General features: G+C 41.9%; 4 protein-coding genes across 4 annotated transcripts; 2 read left to right on the forward strand and 2 right to left on the reverse strand.

The window, feature by feature from the left end:
• Positions 1 to 155: 155 nt before the first annotated feature.
• On the reverse strand, positions 156 to 3,440 carry gmnn (geminin DNA replication inhibitor). Its single transcript, XM_083981974.1, has 7 exons — positions 3,390 to 3,440; positions 2,864 to 2,935; positions 1,880 to 1,981; positions 1,587 to 1,740; positions 1,412 to 1,494; positions 967 to 1,077; positions 156 to 746 (listed from the first exon to the last, which is right to left on the reverse strand). Exons 2-7 carry the CDS (start codon positions 2,918 to 2,920, stop codon positions 570 to 572), a joined length of 684 nt encoding a protein of 227 aa, XP_083838100.1. The 5' UTR covers positions 2,921 to 2,935; positions 3,390 to 3,440; the 3' UTR covers positions 156 to 569.
• A 448-nt stretch (positions 3,441 to 3,888) lies between these two features.
• Positions 3,889 to 8,820, forward strand: cUnh6orf62 (chromosome Un C6orf62 homolog). The gene is made up of 5 exons (XM_083982432.1): positions 3,889 to 5,617; positions 5,779 to 5,955; positions 6,055 to 6,180; positions 7,257 to 7,391; positions 7,500 to 8,820. Exons 1-5 carry the CDS (start codon positions 5,489 to 5,491, stop codon positions 7,623 to 7,625), a joined length of 693 nt encoding a protein of 230 aa, XP_083838558.1. The 5' UTR covers positions 3,889 to 5,488; the 3' UTR covers positions 7,626 to 8,820.
• Positions 8,821 to 8,881: 61 nt separating this feature from the next.
• Positions 8,882 to 10,316, reverse strand: acot13 (acyl-CoA thioesterase 13). The gene is made up of 3 exons (XM_083982433.1): positions 10,177 to 10,316; positions 9,849 to 10,033; positions 8,882 to 9,300 (listed from the first exon to the last, which is right to left on the reverse strand). Exons 1-3 carry the CDS (start codon positions 10,258 to 10,260, stop codon positions 9,141 to 9,143), a joined length of 429 nt encoding a protein of 142 aa, XP_083838559.1. The 5' UTR covers positions 10,261 to 10,316; the 3' UTR covers positions 8,882 to 9,140.
• Positions 10,317 to 10,541: 225 nt separating this feature from the next.
• Positions 10,542 to 13,141, forward strand: tdp2b (tyrosyl-DNA phosphodiesterase 2b). The gene is made up of 7 exons (XM_083981777.1): positions 10,542 to 10,811; positions 11,034 to 11,155; positions 11,269 to 11,418; positions 11,612 to 11,703; positions 11,869 to 11,987; positions 12,087 to 12,257; positions 12,366 to 13,141. The coding sequence occupies exons 1-7, from the start codon at positions 10,665 to 10,667 to the stop codon at positions 12,645 to 12,647; spliced, it is 1,083 nt and encodes a 360-aa protein (XP_083837903.1). The 5' UTR covers positions 10,542 to 10,664; the 3' UTR covers positions 12,648 to 13,141.
• Positions 13,142 to 13,747: the final 606 nt, after the last annotated feature.

The following is a 13,747-nucleotide window of genomic DNA, read 5'->3' on the forward strand; positions in this document are numbered from 1 at the left end:
TTATAAAAAATATTTTTGGCAGACATGAACAGGCACTATACTGTTACAGCATTGTTTTGCTTTGATTTAGATATCCAGTGGTAAGATTTTATTTTAGCACTTCATGGTTTGACTTGAAGTCACAAGACAATCGCTTTGTTTTTTTAAAAAGCAGGCGTTTTATTTTACAGATGCTTTATACACATAGCTGCGATACAATATTGTACATTTTTTACAGTAAACAAAAAAACCTCTTGAAGGCCACATACTGCCTCAAGCCTCCAAACAAAACATCCAGCACGAGTGAAAAAGAACCTGCATCTTTTTTCTAGGTTTACCATGCACAAAATCAAAATGTCTTCCATGAAAGGTTGGTTTAACATTTCTCTTGACTGAGAATTAATAAGTTTAGCAAAAAACAAAAAGCAGTGAAAAATAAAAATCTGTTTGTATTCAATGCTTAAAATTAACACTTCACAGTCTGAACATAAAATTACTTTGTTGCCGTCAAATACACACTGTGCTAAAAGCCACTGGCCTGGCTTTTTGTATAGAACAATCAACGTCCCATGACATGCAAGAATCGCCAGTTAATCCTCTCCTGAGGCGTCTGCTTGTTCATGGTCTGAGATCTCATCTTCCTCTGCGTCACTCTGATCGTAATCAGAGTCTTCATCTTCACTCTGACCCGCCACTTCATCCTCGTCCACGTCAAGCGCAATGTCTTTGAGTTCCTCCAGATTGTCTGGGCACTTCCCGGTCAGCCTCTATAAAAAGAAAAGACATGAAGTTTACATCAAGTACCAAAGCATCACCCAGTGTTATTGCCCGTGTTTACTGATCGCTGGATTTACTTATGCATACGCCCCTAGGCCATGTCTCATTAATAGTTCATGTCACACAAAAAGATATACTACTGAAAAATTATGTGCCATACATACACTTTAGTGATCAATAAACACAATAACGTTGTGTTTTGAATCTCACCTCAATCATATCAGCCATGTATTGTACATGCTGCGCCAGCTCTTGCAACTCTCCGTTCTCACTCTGAAGTTTTGTGATCTGTTCATCTTTGGCCTCGATGTCTTTGTGCAACTGGTTCAAGAAACAGAAAAAAAATATATATTTAAGCATCATGGACAGGAGTTCAGTTAATGTAAACAAAGTAAAAAAAATAAGTTGTTAAGGCCCAACTTCAAAATTTCCAACGCCTCCCAAAAGCCACTGTAAAGAAAACAAGCTCAAGTCCAGCAGGACTGGCACCGTCAGAATAATTTATTTTAAAGTTGTGTGTACAATGTGTGTACTTGGGTGCAGAGTTACTTTAAAATCCAGTGCCAGCTGTACTGGAGCCAACTAAGGTTGACAGGAGCGTGGGAACAGCTCAACTAGCAGCTAAACATTAGCTGCCTCTCAGTCATTAACTCACCTTCTCGTTCTCCTGCAGCACGTTGTACAAGGCTTTCCGTCGCTCCTCTGCGACCTCTTTCCAGTAGGTGGAAGGGGGTGTTTCTACAACAGCAGAAGGTTGAAGGTCAAGATAAAGTGAACGGCTCAGACCCCATCATTTTGTGATTAACTCACCGATTAGCAGTCCCACCTACCTTTGACCATAAGTTCATATGCTTCAGTGGACATGCCATCTGTTAAACACTGAGTTGCCTCTGTCTGAGTGGATTTGACCTCTACTTTCACCCTCTTGGGACCTCTACTTTGCTCTGAGCTCCACTGTTTCCTTTTGGGGATGACCTTCCCTGCCTAAACAGGGAAAAGTTTTTATTATTTAAAGACACAAGATGACTATGGAGCGCTGTTCAGTCGGTAGAAATACTTCTATACCAACTGTTACAGAAATATCTGAATCAAATTGTTGTTCTGCTGTCCAGTCACTACATACCTGAGCTGACCTCCCCATATCCTTGTTGGCAGCTGAGAGTTGAAGGGTCTGCAGGGTTTGCCTGGGGGGGCCCATTGCTTTTTCAGATGGTGTGAAAAAGGTCTGGAAGAAAAAAGAAAAAGGCTAAAAGTTAATGATACCGTCTATCTGACTAGATCACAAATCAGATTAAAATTGTAAAACAAAGGGAACATCCCAACACCGTCCCAAACAAGTCTTCAGAAACTCAAGGCTGAGTCACACGGGAAACTACCATGACCTGTGTTCTCATTTTCAAAGCCTCTATTCACCAGGGCTTAGCATCACTTTGCACGCTTTACTTTAGTTACACTGTCACCATGGTAGAGGGCATAAGTGAAGTGGCTTAACAACACTGCTGCCATGTGCAATAGGCCCACAGGTGTGGGAAACAGGGGCAGGGCCCAAAGTTTTTCAACAGCCGTGGGAAAGTTTCTCTTCGAGGCTCATTACAGAGCAGCCAACAAGCACAGTTTGTTAATGTTTGGCTGCAGCTTCACTAACACTGCTAGCCATGCCTACAAGGCTAATCTGTTTGTGATTGTGAGCTGTGGGAAGGCAGGCAATGTGTTAAACTACTTAACACAGCCATATAGAAAGCAAATTAAAATACTGTCTGATATTTTTGTAGCCATTAAAGTCCAACACCACAACTCATAGCCTACTTGTTTAGTCAGATTTCCCTTGCATTACAATGCAACCTTAATACACTGCAGGTATCACCTCCGTCTAAGCAAGAATATAACCTGCTCCCATCATGAAATGACCAGAAACCTGAACCCCAAGCAGCTAAACTGAACATGGTGCCTTCTTCCGATACAGCTGCTTCCATCATGGCAGCCTCGCCTGCAAATGATTAAATCTTCTAGTTGTCAATCACATGCACAGTGGCCTGCTTGGTTAAGACATCATATCACCTGTTGAAAATCAAACCTCAACATGATCAGAGAGCAAATCATTACTCACCTTTATATTCTCATTAGACCTCTGGTGGCTGCGTTTTGGCTTTCCGCTGACACTCATTTTGTTTTTAGACACCTAATGGGGAAATTATCAACATAAATTAAATTAAAAAACCACAGATGGATAAATGGTTTTGTTATGCCAATCGAAAATAGCCTAGTTTAAAGTAAGCTTTAGTTTAAATGCGGCCAGAATAAGCTAAGTTACCGTAGTTTAACGACAGCTCAACGTCGTCAAATTTTAAACGCTACATAAAACATGTTGTTTTGTTTTGTTTTACGTTAATTCAATCTCCATAACTGATTAAAAAGACTAGTCTCGGATGGCCTTTTGTGCTGCCTCCCTCCGTCCGCGGCTACATGTTGTTGACCATGTTTAACATCTGACGTTAACGTTAAAAACTAACCGTGCCAGAGCTGGGCCATCACCGTGTTAACTAATAGTAATACTTAATCTACAGTAGGTGGGGGCAGCACTAAATTAAGACAATAACATAACATAACATAAAGACGTTTAAAAACCAACTTACCGTGGACGAAGACCAGCTCGTTTCTGTTAATGCCTTATTCTCTTCCGTGCAGATCTCGCGCCAGGGGCTTAAATACGCCCACCAGGTCACGTGGTAAAGGCGCCACTCACTGACGAGGAGGGGTTTTTTTTCTTTTTTTCCATGCTGTTATTTTTTTGTGTTTTCTTCCCCTTTATTTATATCAAACACAGCAATACATTATATGTATATCTAGATGTCTTTATTTCATATTCAAGGTGCATAGGCAAGACGAACAACACAACAAGAGAAGATATACACAAAAGAGATAAAGTTACAATCAAAGTAAAAGAAGAAATGAACCAGAGAAACCTGTAAAGAATACAAAAGCTAACATAGAAATAAATAGCTAAACAAAAAATAATTAAATGAAAAGGAATAAAGCATAAAAAATAAAAAATAAAAAGACGCAAGGCTGTTGTTTTTTTCCTCGTGCGGTCACATGTCAACCGACGTCACATCTTTGTAGTTGACTGACTGTGTGCGCAGCCATTTTGGGGAGGCTGTGGACCGACCGACCAGTTGTGTGTGTGTGTGTGCCGTTATTAGTAGCTGCCCGAAAACACACAAAGAAACCAAACGGAAAAACGTTGGACGACTCGCCGTTAAATATGGGCCCGCCGGGAGACAGAAAGCGCCACTCGTCGACTGAAAGAACGGAGGATTTCAGCTGGATTGTCGATTTATCTTGACATGGCATGCGGCAGGGCGAGTCGGAGGTTGTGACGACTGAGGAAAAAAGAAGAGAAAGAAAAACAAGCGCAGAAAACACCTCGAAACTTCAGGCGTGGAAGAAAAAAAACGACGAGATTTTTTTTTTTTTTTACAAAGCTCAACGTTTATTTCGCCATTCTCAAACGTGGCTACTGATTTTTCTCTGGCTGAGTTTTTGTCGATGAAGTGAAGTTGTTGTTGTTGACAAGACACGACTGAAGCAAAAAAATATACCTCGCTAAAAAGAAAAAAAAATGCCGAGTACGAGCACAACCAGTTAGTCAGTCAGTCAGTCAACGCTGCACGGCTTCGTGACTCTCACAGCACTGGCAGTCACATTGAACCAAGCGAGAAGATGTAAACGCGTGGAAAGATGACTGTACGCTAGCTTAGCCAAACCACACATAGGCCTCAATTAAGCCAATCAGTCAGAAGATAAGATGTAGCTATATCGTTGGATCACTACTAGTTAGTGTCGGGGAAAAAGTTGAATGCCTACATTAGCTTGCTAGCTCACCTTAGCTAGTGTGCTAAAAATACGCCCACATCATGACTATCAGCAGTGGCAGCACCGCGGGCCGTGGGCCACATGAGTGGCTGTAAAGTCAAAAAAAAAAAAAAAAAAAGTCAAGGAAATGTCAAGTTACTTTCGTAGTAGTCTTCGATGTTACCCGGTGCCAACATCTCCTGGCATCTGTATTTACCTGCCATGTTCGTCTGTATCCCCGATCCTTCTGTAAACACGCACATAACGCAGTCTCTACAGAGAAAACAAACACAAAACGACAGCCATGAGGGATGAGGGACTTTGAAATGACCCAAACAATAGGATATTTGTCTGCTTGCTAGTCTCTGTAGTCCTCAAATTCACTAGCAAAAAAAAATAAAATAAATATATATTGCCGGTATGGGTTTTTATAGTAGCAGTCGTTTCTGTTGATTTCAGTATCATTTTTCAGATTCAAAGTTAGTCAGATTTGAGTTGCTGTTTCATTTAAAAATCCTCGTTGTAATCCGTTGTCAATGGCAGGTTGAAAAAAAAAACTCATTTGGATTAAAAGTCATGTCTTAAAACATGGATTTCTGATCAAGTAATAAGGAGATGTAGTCTTAGCCTGTTGATCATTCCCCTCCTCAACGCTGCCCTGTTACAAAAAAAAACTAAAATGACTTAGTCTTGTTTCTGATTTCTTGACCTTTTCAGTTGGTAGTTTGTAGGTATTTCACAGATCTAGCCAAGCGTTGTTCCATGGGTCGTCTCTGCAAAGGGTAGCTAACTCCATCCTTTATCCAACGTATAAGTACAAAACTCGAGAGTGTAGCCAAAATATTCTGCGCGAGAAGAACATTGCCATCAAAATCTAACCATGGGGGACCCAACTTCACGAAGAAATCAAACACGAAATCGACTTCGAGCTCAACTTCGGAAGAAAAGGGAATCTTTGGCTGATCAGTTTGACTTCAAGATTTATATAGCCTTCGTTTTCAAGGAAAAGGTTTGTCAGCAAAATGAAAGATCACAGTTCTTGACACATTGTTGACCCCATCCTGTATACATATTTAAAATGTCCCACTCAGACTCTGTCTTTACCATATCAAGTCTAACAAAAACTAATGTTTGTGGTTTGTCTTGTTGTTCTCTTTTTTGTCTTTGCAGAAGAAGAAGTCTGCACTTTTCGAGGTAGCTGAAGTGGTGCCAGTGATGACCAACAACTATGAAGAAAACATCCTACGAGGTGTGCGGGATTCGAGCTACTCTCTCGAGAGTTCCATAGAGCTCCTGCAAAAAGACGTTGTGCAACTACACGCGCCCCGATACCAGTCAATGAGAAGGGTAAGACGGTGAATCATCTGAAGATGCAATGTGTTGTAGAAGACACTTAGTTATGTCAATACATTATCTCTTTTTTTTTCCCCCCTCGTGTCAACATAGGATGTGATAGGCTGCACGCAGGAGATGGACTTCATCCTCTGGCCGCGCAACGATATTGAGAAGATTGTCTGTCTGCTGTTCTCCAGATGGAAGGGGGCCGATGATGAACCCTTCAGGCCTGTTCAGGTCAGAACTTGACACCTTGTTACCAGATTACACAGATGTCAGGAGCCTGTTTTTTACTCCACTGCAACAGGTGTTCTCCATGAGGTTGTAAATCTGGATCAGTGTAGAGCAAAATGGACAAAAACACATACATAGTCCCAACTTGAGCAGATTTCCCCCCCTCAAAATGTATCATGATTTAAAACAGACACAAAGACTCAGTCGCATTAAAGGACAATTCCAGGCTAATTCAACCTGGAGCTATAGATTCCTAATATTTTAGGTCTAAAAGTGAATATGAAAACTTTCTTTTTAATTGCTCCTGTTTTGCAGCAGTTCTGTCTGTCCCCACATCGCCAGAGCAGCGTATAATGGGAGCTGACCAATCTTACGCTTAATATGCTGTTTAAGCTATTTACATCCCACAAAACTGCAATTTGTTTTCACAGACAACGTCAGAATACAAATTCTCACGTGAGAGTCAAGTTGACGCGCTCAGTATGTTTACAGGTAGAATAAACAATAGCCAGAATTACTGTTACTGCTACAAAAACATCGTGCCTCTGAGATGAAACTCCTTTGTTGATAAAACAAACAGGAGCGTGTCAACTTGACTCTTGCGCTAGACTCGGTATTACAGCTCAGTTTACAAACAAGTCCACGTTCTTGAAATGAACAAACCCCTCGGTGTATGTTTGAATAGCCATCTGACGTTGTCTGTGAAAAAATTGCAGTTTTGTGGGATGTAAACAGCCAAAGATCCGTCTGCTCCATTATACGCTGCTGTGGCGATGTGGGGACACTCAGACAGAACTACTGCGTAACAGGAGACATTTAAAAAAATCTTCAGATTCATTCTTTTAGACCTAAAATATTAGGAAACTACAGCCCCATGTTAAATGTGCCTGAAATTGTCCTTTAAAGACACTACACACATAGTGCATAGTGCAAAAAAAGAAAGATTAATCCAGTTAATTGTATTTTATATTTATATATATATATATATATATATGGATTAGATATGGAAATGTATCACCCAGCCCTAGTATGGATGTCAACAATATTTCACTCTTGTGCACACGTCTTTCCTCTGACAGGCCAAGTTTGAATTTCATCATGGAGACTACGAGAAGCAGTGCTTGCATGCTTTGGGTCGCAAGGACAAGGCTGGAATGGTCATGAACAACCCAAGTCAGTCTGTATTTCTCTTCATGGATAGACAGCACTTACAGGTTAGTCGGTTCGCCAAAAGTCTTGTTGTAACAGATTCAAACGGCTGAAACCTCATGCAGTGTCAGACAGATCTTACCACAGGTGTTGTCTGTCCATCTCTCTTGCAGACTCCTAAAACCAAGGCCACAGTTTTCAAGTTGTGCAGCCTCTGCCTGTACTTGCCCCAGGACCAGCTGACCTGCTGGGGTGTGGGAGACATCGAGGATCACCTCCGCCCATACATGCCTGATTAAGGCTTCTTGCTCCACCCAGCCACATAGGGAAAAGCCTGTCCCCTCCCTCCTGCCTAAGCCTTCAGAAGCAAATTGATGTACTCATCTCCACCCGTTTTCCTTTTCAAAGATTTGAACTTGTGCTTGGATCTCTCCTTTTTTGTTACCTACTCGTTCTCCCCTCCCTGACCTGAAGCTGATTCAGTTCCCATCCTTGTTTTTTTTCCCCCCTCACGCTCCCAATGTTCCCACTCTTCTCTCTGCCATTTTTGTTGGTTCCCCCATTTTTTTTCTCCCTGTCCATTCCCTCCTACTCACTCATTCATTTTTGTTTATTTGAACCTGCACGAACATTGATTTTGAGTGGTTGGTTGTTCTCTTGGAGCCGCACTGTCAACAGCACCGGTCATTGAAGGAACTCTTTATGTTGCATCAAAACAGGAACAAACAGTACCCAGGTCTTCACGGTGGTTCTCAGATGGACGTGTTTTATATCCTTGTTGTCATAAGAAAGGATTGTTAAAGCTTGTTTGTAATGTCATTGGGGTTTCTAGAACAACTTTACACAATCTTTTGACCAAGGACAGGTGTGAATAGGTGTTTTAACACCTGTATACGCAAAGATAACAAGATGAACAATATTTGTCAAATCATATGGTGTAGGAATTGCTTCTTATAAACCGCCTTAGTTTTTTTGCTGGACTTTAAAAAGATGTTTTGGTGTCATTTGCTTTCCTCTGAAACATGCTAGGCAGGCCTTTGCTAAAATCTCGAGTGACTTGAAAGGCATTGTACACGCAGTTGAGACATGTTGTTAGATGTTGAAGGTCATTGTCACCGTTCAAGCCGTTCATGCACTATTCATTTAAGCTACTGAAATCTGATGTTCTATGTTTTGTTTTATTTGGGATGTGGGTTGGTGAGAAACTGAAATGTGGTGACAGATTTAATGTTTAACATACCTAACAAAAACTGCTAAAAGCTGATTTGTTTTGTTTTGTTTTAATTTGACCTAGTAAAATTAAGATAATTTCCTGCCATGCTCATCAAATTAAAATTGGGTTCTGCAGGCTTGCTCGTCAAAGAATAAGAAGTACATAGTACATATAATTTTGCTCATTGTTGATTCAGTGTGTTCAATTGAAAGGTTATAAGGCGTGTAACTTCTGGGTTTTTTCTGTTGATGATTCTCAAATCAATACTGCTGAGCATATCCCAATACAGTGCAAATTCTGAAAGCATTTCTTTGTCCATTTGTTTTATTGCATGTGCATGAACCAATTAATGCCATAGTTAGATCAGGATTAATGACAAATATGCAAGAGCCAAAACAACACAGCGCAGGTCCAGTTAGTAGCTACCAGTGAGTTGTATTATGGAGTTGTGGCACCCACTACTGATAACTATGTTCTTCTTTTACAGTGTGAAAAGGCTGAGTGTTTACAAACTATTTACAGTTGAGATCTTCACTCAGTCTCTTCTTGACAGTACAAATATGATAATGTGATTTACAAACAGGCACAGATCGGGGACAGATTAGCTGCCGCCAAGGTGTTTAGTATGTCTTCCTTGTGCAATGAGCTTCCCTGTGGCCTTGTTGGTGAGGTCTACGGTGGCAAACGCCAGCGTCCGTCCTTGCTTCAGAACCTGAGCAGTGATGAGTACGTCCTCTCCTATCTTGGCTGCATTCATATATCTGAAATACAAAGACATTTTTTTTCTCAGTCAGTTGTAGTTTATTAAGTTAATCTTTTATTGTGATTGGGTTTAAACACTGAACAAGGTCACCGGAGATAAATCTGCCATGATCTCAAGACAGACAGAGATCACACATTTACAGGGTTACTGGGGCCATTCTTTCTTAATTAAATATTAGACAGAGGACTGAGAAGAAACAGTTAATACAGTTGAAGATGGGTGTGAATGGGCTCTATGCACAGCTCCACTACTTCCTGAACTTAATGCTGCACCTTTATTTCATGTCTTACATTATTGGACATACTGATTAATCCAGGTGTGTCCGAGTAGGACAACAAAGTAGGACCTGGATTAATCAGTTTGTCCAATCATGTAAGACATGAAATAAAGGTGCAGCATTAAGTTCAGGAAGTAGTGGTAGGACTCGGAGGTAGTGCTCAATCAATAAGTTCATTTTTAAATCACATAGAGGGTATATGACACCAGGTGATACCGTGCGAATACATCCAGATAATTATTGAGGTTTACACTGCTGGACAGACTCACGTTATGTTCATGTCCACGCTGACCCCCGGCGCCCCCCGGTCACTGTACATGATCGCCATGGTGGAGATGACATCGACCAGGGTGGCCGTCAGCCCGCCGTGCAGCGTGCCTCCCCGGTTGGTGTGCTCCTCCTCTACCCGCATCTCACACACCACCTTACCCGGGGTGGCAGACAACACGTCCACCTAAGGGAATAAACACAAAGTAGCGATGTATGACAAAACGACACTGGGGAACATTTTCCAGTAAGTAGCTTCATTGCACTGGTTTGCGCACACAAAAAATCTTAAAATGGTCATAAAATGTGGCAGCATATGTGTCTCTTTACCTTACGCAGCACTCTGTCGAAGCCTGGGTTGTCGACCATGGCTCTCATTATTTGTTTTAGCGAATTTAAGGACAGAGAAACCATTTTCAACCCTACTACGCGACACCAATGTCAAACTTGTGTTTACTTCACACCGGAAGTCGCAGCGTTCGATTAATCGTCCGGGTAAAACTTCTTATTCTTCTTCGTGTTGTTTGTTTTTAGCGAATGTAACTTAAAGCTGAACTCAATCATTAAGATTAATGTGTTATTTGCAATACATGATGGAAATGACTCGTATATCTTAATCATGATGCGCTCGGGTTTGTTTTAGTTAGCACGCGCGGCTAATTAGCAACTCCACCCGGAAGCCTTTTACTGGTACACCGGGGATACCTTGCAGACAACAACAAAACATGGGGGCAATGATTGCGTATTGATTTACTCTTCTTTCTTTTCTTTTTTCCTTTCTTTTTTTTCTTTTAAAGCGAATTTTGTGGTTTGACAAGATGGCGTCTACCTCCGAGTCGGACAAACCCTCGGTGTCTAACGTGGAAGAAAACAGAGCTCGTCTCTGCGATGAGTTTGCTCAAATAGCGGGGACTGACAGCGCCGTGGCTCAGTGCTATCTGGCTGAAAATGAATGGGAGATGGAGGTAAAGTTGTAGTCACACCAACAGGCCTCTCAGATGTGACAGAGAGACCTTCTTATAGCTCGTCGTGGCCACTATGATTTCCAACACTGGTGCAGTTAATTTCACTGATTAGTTCAACCTCCAAGACAGAGTCAGTCCATCATGTTTAACATCTGCTTTCGATAGCATTGACATTTCACGCAGTTTGCCCAGAGTTAATCTTTCCTGTCACTTGTGTTTCAGAGAGCTTTGAATTCATTCTTTGAAGCAGACATGGAGAGAGTGTTTGAAGCAGACTTTCCAGAGGAGGACAGCAGCCCTAAAACCAAGAAGCAGAAGGTTGAGGAAAAACCTACAAAGGTTTGGTGAGTCATCTCTCTTCCCTTGGGTCACTGTCCACATTTATATCACTGCACTGCTCCGTTTTCCTCTGTTGTGGGCCATAATTCTGAATTTAAAATCTCTGAAAAATTTCCAGCATAGATTTGACTGCGGACAGTCCTGCCTCCACACGCAAGCCCTCGGAGGAAGATGATGGTAAACTGTCTGTCATCTCCTGGAATGTGGACGGACTTGATACAGACAACCTTGCAGAGCGTGCCAGAGGCCTGTGCTCCTATTTAGTCTTGTAAGCCGATGTTTCTTCACTATTATTCTTTAATCTTTGATATCTCATTACTTGGGGTGAGGGGGGCCAAAGAATTCATGATTAAACTCAGAGGTCAGTTGTGTAGCAGTGCCCCTGGAGGTACCGTGTACCTCAAAGCTTCACAGGGAAGGCCAATACTATTTGTATTTTATTTGTTCTTCTTCTAATGCAGATACACTCCTGATGTGGTGCTCCTACAGGAGCTCATACCACCCTACGTCAATTACCTGAAGAAACGGGCGGTCAGCTACCTGATCATTGAAGGTACTTTTTTAATTATCTAGGAACAGAATTTCACAAGGCAGTGTCCATGTCTGAAATAAGTAGGACACAATATGGTAAAATGGTCGACACAAACGGCACACATGCCCTGCTACTGCTACTACTACAGTAGCTCAAACTGCTTCTTCTCCTCTCTGCACTGAGCAGGTGGTGAAGAAGGTTACTTCACTGGGATGATGCTGAAGAGGTCTCGAGTCAAACTGGTGGAGAGCGAGACAGTAACTTACCCCACCACCCAGATGATGAGGAATCTGCTCGTAGCTCAGGTTTGTGCACAGACACTCGTCCAAATGCCCCCAAATCATTCAACTCAGTGTGCCATAACTAGATGTAAACCTCACACTCTCTTCCTTCCTTGCAAACAGGTGGATTTCAAAGGCCAGAGGTTTTGTCTGATGACGTCCCACTTTGAGAGCTGCAAGGGCCACGGAGAGGAGCGGATGAAGCAGCTACGAGTGGTGATGCAGAGGATGAGGGAGGCGTCTGATGATGTCACCGTCCTGTTTGGAGGGGACACAAACTTGAGGGACCCTGAGGTTAGTCATTTGTCTCTCCAGTCACATGCAGTCAGTGCACTTGAGTCCATACATGTAACTGCAGTGTGTGTACATACTTGGTAATATCTGATTTGGGCTTCATCTCAGGTGGCCAAGGTGGGCCTGCCCTCCACTGTTTGTGATGTGTGGGAGCAACTGGGCAAGCAGGAGCACTGCCGCTACACCTGGGACACCAAAGCCAACAACAACAAGACCGTTCCCTACGTCAGTCGCTGCCGCTTCGACCGGGTTTACTTTCGCCCAGCAACCAAAGACGGAGTGCCACGTCTGGCCCCCGACCACATGGCCCTGGTGGGGCTGGAGAAGCTGGACTGTGGACGTTACACCAGTGATCACTGGGGAATCTACTGTAGTTTCTCTGCCGGGTAGAAATGCACTAAACAAGCTCAAACATGAAAGTCAAAGCTTTTGTCTTAGAGCAGCTGGACTAGTGTGTCAGGTCAGAATTAAAAGTGCCAGTGGGCTCAGGCCGCAGAGAGATGCTGATGTCCTTACTTCACCTGATGTCTGTTGCCTGTAAATTTTATATTTTGATTTGATTTTCTAATATCTCTTGCTCAACTCTGCTAATACAGAATATAAAAATAAATATGGAAAGAACATTTAAAATATCAGTGTTTGACAGTTTTTAGAATATTATTTATAGCTGACATTGAAATCATTGAATTGCATTGAATTGAATTGAGATGGCAATTTAACTAGAATGTTAATCTGCAGTTTTTATTTAGTACATCACCTGTCTTCGTCTGCACATGGAAATTATGTTCAAATTTCTATTTTCTGTTTTGGGGAGTATTTAAGTTCGACCAAAAAAATTATTCTCGATCTTGGAAAATGGTGAGGTAACTGTTCTGTGAACTGCATTTCAAAAAATAAAGTCAGTAACAGCAGCAGGCCTCTTGTCACATAGGAATTAATGGCATTGATAGTAACAATTGAATATATGTTGAACTCTTTTACTTTTTACAACCCTGTGTGTGAAAGTGTGAAACGCTCCTTACAGGAAACACTTTTGTGAAGCTGAATGTAATATCGGCATCTGACCACTAGAGAGCAGGCTCTGTGCTATTTAGGTCAATGAGTGAGCCCCTTAAAAATGTTTTGACAGTATTGAAGCTAAATGTAGTACAGCCCTTATGAATAGACTGAATTAGTTTTATTAGTGGAGCATGTGTGGTTTTTCAGTTGCATAATGTAAAATGTCTCGTGACAAAGGGCCTGTTAGATTGAAACAACAGGGAAGTAACTGTTGGTTAAAACAAGTTAACCAACAGTTACCTCCCTGTTGGCAACCAGCGGTAACCTCCTCACGGCCAAAAAGAACAAAAACCTCCTCACGGCCCCTGCCAACATACTGTCAAGACGTCTCCTTCACCTCCCTCTGTTATGCACCCTTCAAGTCTAAGAGTGTGTTTTCATGTTTGTTTTGTGAGCAGACAGCAGAGTTGTTGTTTTTTTTTTTAACAGCA

This window comes from Trachurus trachurus (genome assembly GCF_905171665.1).
Source record: "Trachurus trachurus genome assembly, chromosome: 11".
Taxonomy (NCBI): domain Eukaryota; kingdom Metazoa; phylum Chordata; class Actinopteri; order Carangiformes; family Carangidae; genus Trachurus; species Trachurus trachurus.

Excerpts from the sequence above, each read along its gene's own strand:
- gmnn (XM_083981974.1), bottom strand. The coding sequence starts at position 2,920 with ATGAGTGTCAGCGGAAAGCCAAAACGCAGCCACCAGAGGTCTAATGAG. Across the intron at positions 1,741-1,879 it reads ATATGGGGAGGTCAGCTCAG|GCAGGGAAGGTCATCCCCAA; the intron begins GTATGTAGTGAC and ends TTCCCTGTTTAG. Across the intron at positions 1,495-1,586 it reads ATATGAACTTATGGTCAAAG|AAACACCCCCTTCCACCTAC; the intron begins GTAGGTGGGACT and ends CTGCTGTTGTAG.
- tdp2b (XM_083981777.1), top strand. The coding sequence starts at position 10,665 with ATGGCGTCTACCTCCGAGTCGGACAAACCCTCGGTGTCTAACGTGGAA. Across the intron at positions 11,704-11,868 it reads CAGCTACCTGATCATTGAAG|GTGGTGAAGAAGGTTACTTC; the intron begins GTACTTTTTTAA and ends TGCACTGAGCAG. Across the intron at positions 11,988-12,086 it reads GGAATCTGCTCGTAGCTCAG|GTGGATTTCAAAGGCCAGAG; the intron begins GTTTGTGCACAG and ends CCTTGCAAACAG.
- cUnh6orf62 (XM_083982432.1), top strand. The coding sequence starts at position 5,489 with ATGGGGGACCCAACTTCACGAAGAAATCAAACACGAAATCGACTTCGA. Across the intron at positions 5,956-6,054 it reads GATACCAGTCAATGAGAAGG|GATGTGATAGGCTGCACGCA; the intron begins GTAAGACGGTGA and ends GTGTCAACATAG. Across the intron at positions 6,181-7,256 it reads AACCCTTCAGGCCTGTTCAG|GCCAAGTTTGAATTTCATCA; the intron begins GTCAGAACTTGA and ends TTCCTCTGACAG.
- acot13 (XM_083982433.1), bottom strand. The coding sequence starts at position 10,260 with ATGGTTTCTCTGTCCTTAAATTCGCTAAAACAAATAATGAGAGCCATG. Across the intron at positions 10,034-10,176 it reads TCGACAGAGTGCTGCGTAAG|GTGGACGTGTTGTCTGCCAC; the intron begins GTAAAGAGACAC and ends TTATTCCCTTAG. Across the intron at positions 9,301-9,848 it reads AGCGTGGACATGAACATAAC|ATATATGAATGCAGCCAAGA; the intron begins GTGAGTCTGTCC and ends TTTGTATTTCAG.